General features: G+C 39.3%; 1 protein-coding gene across 1 annotated transcript in view; it reads right to left on the reverse strand.

Annotated features, from left to right (window-relative positions):
• The window catches only part of colgalt2b (collagen beta(1-O)galactosyltransferase 2b), a 25,886-nt gene extending 19,962 nt beyond the window's left edge, over positions 1-5,924 (reverse strand). The window contains exon 1 of the mRNA XM_054789583.1: positions 5,641-5,924. Within this exon, the coding sequence (XP_054645558.1) occupies positions 5,641-5,867 (227 nt within the window). The 5' untranslated portion in view covers positions 5,868-5,924. The remainder of the gene's footprint in view (positions 1-5,640) is intronic.
• Between the last annotated feature and the right edge of the window lie 6,445 nt (positions 5,925-12,369).

The following is a 12,369-nucleotide window of genomic DNA, read 5'->3' on the forward strand; positions in this document are numbered from 1 at the left end:
GGATGCACGTTGCATTATTTGCTTTATGACATCAGTGTAAACTAACGTCAGGCACAAATACTGTCCTCATTAAAGCACTTTGCAGCATGTTCATGTTATAGTCATGCTGATTAGGCTGGCAACGACAATAATCAACATATGTTAAATGAATACTTCTCTCTGGTGCCAATCAACTAAGCATTTTTATCTCTATCCGGCATAAAGGCCAGATTACGGTACTATTGGTTTGATTGTAGTGTTGACTCGCTAGTATGCTAACTAGTTAGAGCAGGGGTGGGCAAACTTTTTGACTCGCGGGCTGCACTGAGTTAACAAAATTGGGCGGGGGGCCAGACTATACACATGCACTCTATTTTACGCTTAGAATTCTAACAGTCCAGCTGGAATTATAGTGTCATACAATCTGCTATATGTATGTGCTTGTGTCCCTTTTTTCAGGAGCACTTTAAATATCAAACCATATCAAATAACAAAATTACATTATTATTTATAATTAAATAATAAATATTCTTAAATGATTACAGGTTGTTTTTTTTTTTACTGAATAAGACACCCGCAATGTAAATGATTAAGGATGTGATATACAATATGAACTACTGTATGAATGCTAAAACATTGACTATTAAAGAGTATGTGAATGTCCCTCCGTTTTACTTCCCAGACAGTGCAGTGGGTAGGTTACGTTGTGGTACACAATTTTTTTTTACTTGTTTGCTTGGCTCCGTGGGTGAGGTAGTTGTCTGTATCGCTGCATGTGAAAAGCTACTTAAACCATCAAAAGGTTGTCTCAGGTTAACTCTGACTACTGGCAGGTCATGTTGCCAGCTTGTATGTTAAAGGTTTAATTACTTTGGAAGCAACTGGCGGGCCGGATTCAAATGCTTGGTGGGCCGCATGTGGCCCCCGGGCCGTAGTTTGCCCACCCCCGAGTTAGAGTGATATATTTAATTAAGTATGTAAATATACTTACTACAGGTTGGTTAGTTAATGAATTAGATGAAGAGTAGCTACCTTGCTGGAGGTTATTTAGTTAGTTCGATAGTAGGGATGAGAGCATCCGTTACGGATAATGCATTTTTGCCGAGTACGAGCATGAAACGAGTACTGCTCGTCATTATCCATAATCGTGATGAAGGAAAATCCTCATTGGGTAACTACTTATGTATTCACTCTTCACGCTCTGTGATTGGCCAGTCACACACAGCCACCGGCCCTCCCTAGACAGACTCCCTCCAGCCTGAGAGAGGAGTACGCGGTGCGTTTGCATTGAAAACGGCTCAAGCCACGTTGGTCACTGCCTCCACTCCAGACAGGTTTTTCTTTGGGTTTTCCTCAGCTCAGCTCATATCCAAAGTTACTTGGTAAACTTGTTTCGTTACGTACGCAGTGCATTTGACAAGACAGAGCTGTAAACGGCTCGTGTTGCGTCGGTGACTGCCGGTGGCGTTTTTTCCCCGTCTGCTTGTTTCTAATTTGGCTGGTGATATACAGTCATGGACATACACAGTACAACTGGTGCAACTGTACAACTGGCTGATGAAGGCATCTGGGATGGCATAAAACGCGGTCTCACATGCCTTCCACAGGTCATCTAGATTCTATGGCTTTGTCTTCCAGGTGTCTTCCTTCATTTTTGCCCAAACGTGCTCAATAATGTTCATGTCTGGGGACTGTGCGGGCCACTTTTCGAGAACTTTGATCTTCTTCTGCTGAAGATATTTCTTGGTGGAGACCAATGCATGGCATGGAGCGCCATCCTGCTGGAAGATCTGACCCCTCTTGTGTTCTGGTGTTCTGGAAGGCTGTATTGCAGCACAGAAGCCAGCACTGAAGAAGAAGCAGCTGACTAATCGAGTTGTGTTTGCTAAAGACCACACCCCTGAGAAAGGCTGGACCAAAATGTGGGGAAAAGTTGACTTTTCAGATGAATCTTCAGTAGAATTGCACCCTAAGCGTCGCCAGTACTGTCGCAGACCTACAGGAACCCGCCTAAATCCAAGGTACACCCAGAAAACGGTTGAATTCGGAGGAGGGAAGATAATAGTGTGGGGGTTAATACGACATGGAGGAGGAAGGAAGGAAGATCTGCAAAGTAGATGGAAACATCAACAGCATCAAATATCAACAGAGTCTTGCTTCCCACTACATTCCAGAACACAAGAGGGGTCAAATCTTCCAGCAGGATGGCGCTCCATGCCATACATCGGTCTCTACCAAGAAATTTCTGCAGCAGCAGAAGATCAAAGTTCTTGAAAAGTGGCCCGCACAGTCCCCAGACATGAACATTATTGAGCACGTTTGGGCAAAAATGAAGGAAGACAGCTGGAAGACAAAGCCAAAGAATCTAGATGACCTGTGGAAGGCATGTGAGGCCGCGTTTTATGCCATCCCAGATGCCTTCATCAACCAGTTGTACGAGTCCATGCCCAGCCGAATGTCAACCGTCATCCAAGCAAAGGGAAGCCACAGCCAATACTGAAATGATTAAATCTCTCATGGTAAAAATGTTCAACATGCTTGTTGCTGTGATGCTTTGATGTTGTTCTGAAACAAAGAAATGTTTGTTAATAAATTTCAATAAAGTGTAAAACGTGACAAGACTTTTGTCCAGCTAGTAACCTGTCTATTTGTGACTGTTACGTAACTGATTCAAGACGGTTCAAAGACACGTCGTGTCATTTTTACCAGAGAATGCCAAGACTAAAATGCTTCATATGAACCACAGTTCTCAACAATAGGAGGATTAGTTAGGGAGATATGAGGTTTTTACTTCATACTGTCTACCTATGACAAGACTTTTGTCCATGAATGTAGAGTCAGTTGGACAACTTTGCTCGAAGTACTGAATGCGGTGCTTTTGAGAAAACTACAGTGAACAAGGCTGACAGGTTATTTCCCTGTTTGCCATCACTGGATGTTTGCATGAATCACCAATTTCACACAGATCATTAAAAAATATCAAGTCTTACAGGTCACTTCCACACATACACAGTACACATATAGCTAATAACAAACAATAAATATAGCAACTTCTGATCAGTCCATGTCAATTTCAGACTTAAAATAATGGACAGATTTAAGCCCCACCTATTTCCGGTGAAACCACACACACTTCCCGTTTATGCCTTACCCACTCCGAGTACAGATACGGATACAGATCATTTACATAACATCCTCTTTGACCCAGAAAGAGCTTGTTAGCACAAAGATGGACAAAGAAACACAAATAAGGCCCCTTTTTTTTTGTTGTTTTACCATTTATGTTAACATTTCAACCTTGGAGGAATTACTTTGATCTCCTCTATTGACTGGCAAAGCGTACATATCGTTCAGGATAAGATGCCATATAGGGGTTTGAAGGGTGATACATACAGTACAATACAGATAAAGCAGCCATGTTGAGGCCTTTCTTGTGATATGACACCACATAATACCAAAATGGAAGCCGTATTGACACTTTTGCATGTGAGAAAAGCACATTTAACCTGTTGTCTACAACATAATGCTTTCCCGCCTCTCAGAATGTGGGCCAAGCTTCAGTCACGCAGAGGAAAAGCTTTATTTTTCTGACCTCATTCATTATTAAGACTTCAGCAAGATATTAGCCACTGCAAACTACAACCACAATAATAAATCGTGCAGTGTGCGACCACAATGTCTCCCGCCCGACATCTTTAGAGATTTCAACAGTCCGTGGTATCGCCTCCTCATATATAGTCAAACTCCTCAAATTCTTTCATTCTTTTAACAGCACCGTGAGAGGGCTTTCTCACGTCTCTGTCACTTTCCCTGTTAAAGACGCGGACAGAAAAACACAGACGGCACCACCTCCTCAAGCTGGAAGGTTGCGCTAAGATGAGATGGCAAGACTCAACTGGCAGAAACCCAAAATACTGACTGTTAGGCTTATGTTTGACTTGACAGCTTAGTAATTAATGACAGCAGCTGTCATCATGAAGGATGCACGTGCATTTAAGAGAGAAATAGATCAGAATGTAATGTATTTTAAAAACACAAGCGTACCATATTGAACAAAAATAGGGCAATTGGGCATCGAATGATTTCCTTCACCACAGTTTTCAGGGTTTTTTTTTAATACTCTTTCTCAAAGTACAGTATAGTCGTCCCTCACCACATCATGATTCGAGTTTTGCAGCTTCACTCTATCAGTTTTTCCAAAATATATTAATAGATGAATAAATCATGCTGTTTTGTGGTTGAATACGACCTATAGTAAAAAAATATGCATATTTAAGCAAATGTTACACAGTTTTTGCCTAAATGAAGCATTTTGCAGTTGAAATTCACTTATCACGATCGGGTCTGGAACCAATACTGATAATAATGCGAAAAGTGGAAAATTGTGACGATAACCAAAGAGCTATAAAGAACTGACGACAAGCCAGCCTGCCCTTGTACCACCACCTGTTTATACTCTGCATTATGGTAAAAAGCGCACGTTTTCAAGTACAATGTCACCAAAAATAAAAGGTTTTCTCCACATTTTATTGTTTGAAGTATATTTAACAGTTACTTGTACAATGTCTTTTTGTGCGCTAACTTTATATGACTTACTACTACTACTTTATATGACTTACTATCTCAAAGGATTAGAATGGCGACCCCTGGAATGGATGTGGTTCTATTTCCATTAGGGACAGGCTTTTCACTACACTTTGGTGATTATGTTTTTATATGAATATTACATATCAGGGTTGACACTTCTTTTATCATAATTTTATATTAATTTGAACATTTTCTGTCTTTTTTTTTTTTTTTTTACAATTTTTTAAATGTACTTTCATTATAAGTCATGACAACCGTTTTATTACTATTACAATTCTTTTTTAGTCTGATTAGACTATTTTATATTGGCAGGAAAAAAAAACATGTATTCTACTTTTTAAATCATTTTAAGAGTTGCTATTTGTATTATTATCTTTATAGTTCTCCTAACTTCAGATTGGCCTGGAGGAATCACATGGTTCTACTGTCTTTGAAGTTTGCAAATTTCTTTTGCCAAGTTCTTTTTGCCTTAAAGAGCGCTATTTTTACAATTGGGCTTCCTACAAACACAATAATGAACACATATGACAAAAATGATCACCTGACTGTGTGGCCCACATGCGAACCTAGAGGGTTCTAATGTTTAAATAAATTACAAGGTCGTACACAGTCATACAAAGTGTACAATAATAAACACATACGACAAAAATGAGCATTATTATAATAATAAAGGTATATTTTTGATGCATTGTGCAGGTGTACCTAGTGTTGTGGCCATCCCATGTGAACTCCGATGTAAGCTGCACACATTTTTTTACACGCATGACTTCCTTGAAGCTTCCACCCCCCACTTTAATCCTGCTGTCAAAGCAACTTAAGGTCTCCTTTCAACTTGCCTTCACCTGCAGGCTCCATCCGTTATGTTTTTATACTGTCTATATTCTCTCTCTCTCACACACACACACACGAGAGTTACCTGCACACCCCTGCTGCTTTAAAGTCCCCGTTTGTACACAACGGAGACATGATCATTGGCGTTAATGAATGCCCTTTCATCTCCACACTTCACTGTTAAGTGCATGGGTTCACTCGCGCTGACACGTTCCGACTATCATGCACTATCGCTTCTCTCACCAGATGGCGATGCGCTCCTTGGGGTAGTCCAGTCTCTCGATGCAACCCAGGTAGTGCGGCAGGCTGTGCGCCGCGTTCCGCGCCACGATGGCAATGAGAACCTTGGGCTTGAGCAAAGGGGACTCGGCCGTGGCAGGCTCCTGCTGCACCAGCGTCACGAGCTCGGACTCCACGCCAGGCCTCGCAGCGGCCAGAAGCGCGCACAGCACGGCCCACGGTGCCCGCATCTCGTCCTAAACCCGAATCCCACGATCCGAACTTGAGTGTGGAGTGGATGGTGAGTGAGCCTCACACACTGTGGGGAGGGGGGACGACAAGCAGGAAGATAGTGGGAAGGGGCGGGGAGGGTTTTGACCACGCCCACATCTTCATAGTACCTGCAGAATCCTTTTACTCTCTTGAATTTGCTTTAATTGACGTCATTCTTTCATAAAAGTCACTTTGGAGCGACACTTTAGTCACCCCAGCACAATAGAATGAGATGAGCGCAAAAAAATAACAATAATGCCACAGAGTGAAAGTCAAGTCAAGAACAATATGTTTAATTGTGGCTGTAGTTTGCAGTAGTGTACGACTACACTATGGGGTATATATATGGATGGATGTTTTTTGTTGTTTTTTGAGCGACGGTCTTAAACTTTTGATCAGCTGATAAACAGCCTATTTCAGTTTAATTCTTGTTTACAATAAATTTTTGTCTCACTCCCCCTTCTTGCTTTTGTTGTAGTGTACAGTATATACACACACATATATACAACCCCTGGCAAAAATGATGGAATCACCAGTCTCGGAGGATGTTCATTCAGTTGTTTAATTTTGTAGAAAAAAAGCAGATCACAGACATGACACAAAACTAAAGTCATTTCAAATGGCAACTTTCTGGCTTTAAGAAACACTAAAAGAAATCAAGAAAAAAAGATGTGGTAGTCAGTAACAGTTACTTTTTTAGACCAATCAGAGGGAAAAAATTATGGAATCACTCAATTCTGAGGAAAAAATTATGGAATCATGAAAAAACAACAACAAAAGAATACTTCAAACACACCACTAGTACTTTGTTGCACCACCTCTGGCTTTTATAACAGCTCGCAGTCTCAGAGGCATGGACTTAATGAGTGACAAACAGTACTCTTCATCAATCTGGCTCCAACTTTCTCTGATTGCTTTTGCCAGATCAGCTTTGCAGGTTGGACCATTTTCTTCAACTTCCACCACAGGTTTTCAATTGGATTGAGATCCGGACTATTTGCAGGCCATGACATTGACCTTATGTGTCTTTCTTCAAGGAATGTTTTCACAGTTTTTGCTCTATGGCAAGATGCATTATCATCCCCAAACGCCCTTTCAATTGATGGGATAAGAAAAATGTCCAAAATGTCAACGTAAACTTGTGCATTTATTGAAGATGTAATGACAGCCATCTCCCCAGTGCCTTTACCTGACATGCAGCCCCATATCATCAATGACTGTGGAAATTTGCATGTTTTCTTCAGGCAGTCGTCTTCAAAAATCTCATTGGAACGGCACCAAACAAAAGTTCCAGCATCATCACCTTGTCCAATACAGATTCACGATTCATCACTGAATATGATTTTCATCCAGTCATCCACAGTCCACGATTGCTTTTCCTTAGCCCATTGTAACCTTGTTTTTTTCTGTTTAGGTGTTAATGATGGCTTTCGTTTAGCTTCCCTGTATGTAAATCCCATTTCCTTTAGGCGGTTTCTTACAGTTCGGTCACAGACGTTGACTCCAGTTTCCTCCCATTTGTTCCTCATTTGTTTTGCTGTGCATTTTCTGTTTTCAAGACATATTGCTTGAAGTTTTCTGTCTTGACGCTTTGATGTCTTCCTTGATCTACCAGTATGCTTGCCTTTAACAACCTTCCCATGTTGTTTGTACTTGGTCCAGATCTTAGACACAGCTGACTGTGAACAACCAACTTCTTTTGCAACATTGCGTGATGATTTACCTTCTTTAAGAAGTTTGATAATCCTCTCCTTTGTTTCAATTGACATCTCTTGTGTTGGAGCCATGATTCATGTCAGTCTACTTGGTGCAACAGATCTCCAAGGTGTGATCACTCCTGTTTAACTGCAGACTAATGAGCAGATCTAATCTGATGCAGATATTAGTTTTGGGAATGGAAATTTACAGGGTGATTCCATAATTTTTTCCTCAGAATTGAGTGATTCCGTAATTTTTTCCCTCGGATTGGTCTAAAAAAGTAACTGTTACTGACTACCACATCTTTTTTTCTTGATTTCTTTTAGTGTTTCTTAAAGCCAGAAAGTTGCCATTTGAAATGACTTTAGTTTTGTGTCATGTCTGTGATCTGCTTTTTTTCTACAAATTTAAACAACTGAATGAACATCCTCCGAGACTGGTGATTCCATCATTTTTGCCAGGGGTTGCATACACACATATGTGTACACACATATATATACATACATACATATATACAGTCATGGACAAAAGTCTTGTCATAGGTAGACAGTATGAAGTAAAAACCTCATATCTCCCTAACTAATCCTCCTATTGTTGAGAACTGTGGTTCATATGAAGCATTTTAGTCTTGGCATTCTCTGGTAAAAATGACACGACGTGTCTTCAAACCGTCTTGAATCAGTTACGTAACAGTCACAAATAGACAGGTTACTAGCTGGACAAAAGTCTTGTCACGTTTTACACTTTATTGAAATTTATTAACAAACATTTCTTTGTTTCAGAACAACATCAAAGCATCACAGCAACAAGCATGTGGAACATTTTTACCATGAGAGATTTGATCATTTCAGTATCGGCTGTGGCTTCCCTTTTTTAACAAAAAAAATATTGGGAAAAAAAAAAAATCTTTAATGTCAAAGTGAAAACAGATTTCTATAAAGTAATGTTAATCAAAGAAAATTATATAATTGTTTGCATAATTATTCACTCCCTTCAAGTCAGTATTTAGTAGATGCACCTTTGGCTGCAATCACAGCAGTGAGTCTGTGTGGATAGGTCTCAGTCTTGCACATCTGCCCACTGCAATTTTGCTCCATTCTCCTTTGCAAAACTGCTCAAGCTCTGTCAGGTTGTGCGGGTATCGGGCATGAACAGCCCTTTTCACATCCAGCCACAAATTCTCTATGGGATTGAGGTCTGGGCTTTGACTCGGCCACTCCAGAACATTTACCTGGTTCTTTTTTTAACCATTCCTGTGTAGCTTTTGCAGTATGTTTTGGATTATTGTCTTGCTGGAAAATAAATCTTCTCCCAAGACGTAGTTCTCTTGCAGACTGAAAAAGATTGTCCCCCAGGATTTCAGTGTATTTTGCAGCATTCATTCTGCCCTCTATCTTTACAAGCCTTCCAGGTCCGGTTGCTGAGAAACATCCCCACAGCATGATGCTGCCACCACCATGCTTCACAGTGGGGATGGTGTCTTTTTGGTGATGTGCAGTGTTTGACGTCTTGTCTGATGGCCAAAAAGCTCAATTTTGGTCTCATCAGACCAAAGAATCTTCTTCCACTTGACCATGGAGTCTTCCACGTGCTTTTAATATGACTTTTCTTCAACAGTGGCTTTCTCATTGCCACTCTCCCATAAAGCTTTGACTTTGAAGAACCCAGGAAGCAGTTGCTACATGCACAGTCTCTCCCATGTCAGCAGCTGAAGCTTGTAACTCCTTCAGGGTAGTTGTAGGGGTCTTGGTGGCTTCTCTCACTAGTCTCCTACTTGCGCGGTCACTCAGTTTACGAGGGCGGCCTGATCTAGGCAGATTCACACAAGTGCCATATTCCTTCCATCTCTTGACAATTATTTTCATTTATATAATTTTCTTTCATTAACATTACTTTATAGAAATCTGTTTTCACTCTGACATTAAAGAGTTTTTTTCCCAATATTTTTTTGTTAAAAAAGCTAAATTTTTTTTACCATGATTGATTTATGAAAGCAACAAAAAGGTAAACCATCAAAGGGGGTGAATACTTATGATAGGCACTGTACATACAGTATATATACACACATATATATACACACACACACATATATACATATACATACATATATACACACACACACACATATATATATATATATATATGTATACATATATATATATATATACATACATTTATATATATATATATACATACATATATATATATATACATACATATATATATATATACATACATACATATATATATATACATACATATATATATATATACATACATACATATATATATATACATACATACATATATATATATACATACATACATATATATACATACATACATATATATATATACATACATACATATATATATATATATATATATATATATATATATATATATATATAAAGCATGATGTTAAAAGGACTTCAGTGACATTAAAAGGATTTCAAATATTTAAAAATTCGCCCATGAAGCACTTTAATCCCACCTAAATAATTAAAAACTAAATAAAGAGTAATTTCAACATTTTAAATATTGCTTTTTTCCCCAGGTATTATGTCATTTATGGACTAATTACACTGATGGCCCCTGAGACACCAGTCAAGAGGCTGCACTAAGTACCGTATGCGTGCGTGCATGTGTGCTATCGTTTTTACCACAATGTGTGCATGAAACGACTGTAGTAACCCTTCTTTTTTTGTTGTTAAATGACAGAGCTAAGATGCACACAAAATGTGGACGATGGGGCTTTGTTTATTTGAGCTGGAAGCTCTGCTAGTGAGGAAAATGTTTTTCCTCCTTGCTGAGGTAATGAGACTTTTCTGCCATGTTGCTGGATGCTCTTAGTCACCACACAGGAGACAGTCTCAGCTACCTCCAGCACTTTGCCAGACAGAAAAACTACTATTTTAAAAATGTGCTGAGAGTTGAATGGATGGATGCCCTCTAACATGTGCATGTGCATGTGCATAAACAAAGGTCATAGGTCGCAGCATGCATGGAAACATTAATGTGTTAGCTCTCCATTCAAATTTTATCTACATTTTATAGAACAGCCTCACCCTGCTGGCCCACAGTCAGTTCATGAGCACATTTTCATGGTCCAAGTGGCTCCGGCTGGAAACAGCGGCACGTCTGCTTTGTAATTTTGGTCGCCCGTCGTCTTGCAGCAGTACATCTTCTGTGGATGACAGACAGCGTGTCATTTTTCAATTGCACCCACTGGAATTGCAGTGAAAAGCTATAGTTTGAAGCACAGAATATGCACAACTTCTCCTATTAAAGATAAAAAAAAAACTGGTTGCCATTGCAGAGTACAACCAATAAACATATGCCAGTATCATTCAAAACTGCATTATTATCTTTGCAAAGGCAGCATTTTTGATATCGTGTCTCATAAGATTGCACCAGCAGACACACACCAGCATGCTACACGTACATGTGTGTCACAGGCTCAGACTGTTTGAAGTTTTCATTTACCACAGAAGCTTTTCATGTGGGGCATATAGACATAGTGCATGCTGCCATTTAGTGGACAGATGGTGTCATTGCAGGCAGTTCAAGCTGCGGCTGTATAGCGCAGTGGTCCCCAACCTTTTTTGACCCACGGACCGGCTTGTGTTCCCACATAGCATTATAACGACCTAATTTATCTTATTTATTATGTATTGTGTAAAACTCAGACATGAATAACATCAAATTAAAAGCACAAAATGAATGCCGACCCACCATCCACCAGTTCAAGTTCCAGCCAAGTTTTTCCAGAGAGATTATTACATCGCTGTTTGACGTGTGTGGTAAAAGGCAGTGGGCTAGCATGAATTAATTTGAGACAAATATGCACATTAGCACTCAATAAGTCATCAAAACTTACCTTTATGCATTCCCACATAGTATCAGCATTTGAGACCAAATATGAGGTGAAAGAAAAATGGTAAAAATACAGTAGTAGTCTATCTGTGCGGCATGAGATAAAGTTAGCACATGCACAATGGACATGCGTCAAGTGAGACGGATGTAACAGAGAGAATCTGGCCACCTTTCAAAATAAAACATAACAAAAATGAAATAATGGAAATATTTTTTTCTGTGCAGCCCGGTACCAAATGACCCACGGCCCTGTACCGGGCCGCGGCCCGGAGGTTGGGGACCACTAGTATAGCGTACCACCGGTACTTCATCCTGATGGAGTTGACTGTAAGTAAAAGACCATAGACAGGACACACAGGACAATTGGAACAAAAATTTGCTAATGCAACTCATATGTTGAAATGATGGTTTAAGTTTGCAAAGACAGTTTTCGGAACAAGTTTCATTGAGATTTTTTCATACATTATTCTTACATTGTTAAGAGACTTTGCGAACACCCTGCGTCACATTTTGTAATTCCAAATGCATTCCTTCAACACTGTGACTGTTCTATATCATTTGGACGTGTAACTTAATTTATTGTCTCCCATATCGCAACGATTTTTCTAGAAATAACCAGGCTGTATTCTCGTCAAATTGACTTTTTTCTTGTAACAATACAACTTAGGTCTTAGGTTATAATTCTTGTAATATTGTGAGTATCTTTCTCATTTCAAAATATCACATTGTAATGTCATTACGATTACATTGCAATTTATTTTCATCTAATATTATGCCTTTTGTCTCACACTAGAAATGTATTCTTATGACAGTATGACTTTTCTCGCAATTTTACTATTTTTACTCAATTGATTTTAAAAAATGGTTCTTTCTAATTTGAAAATACGACTCAGTGGTGCCTCTTGT

Source organism: Dunckerocampus dactyliophorus, chromosome 10 (genome assembly GCF_027744805.1).
Source record: "Dunckerocampus dactyliophorus isolate RoL2022-P2 chromosome 10, RoL_Ddac_1.1, whole genome shotgun sequence".
Lineage (NCBI taxonomy): Eukaryota > Metazoa > Chordata > Actinopteri > Syngnathiformes > Syngnathidae > Dunckerocampus > Dunckerocampus dactyliophorus.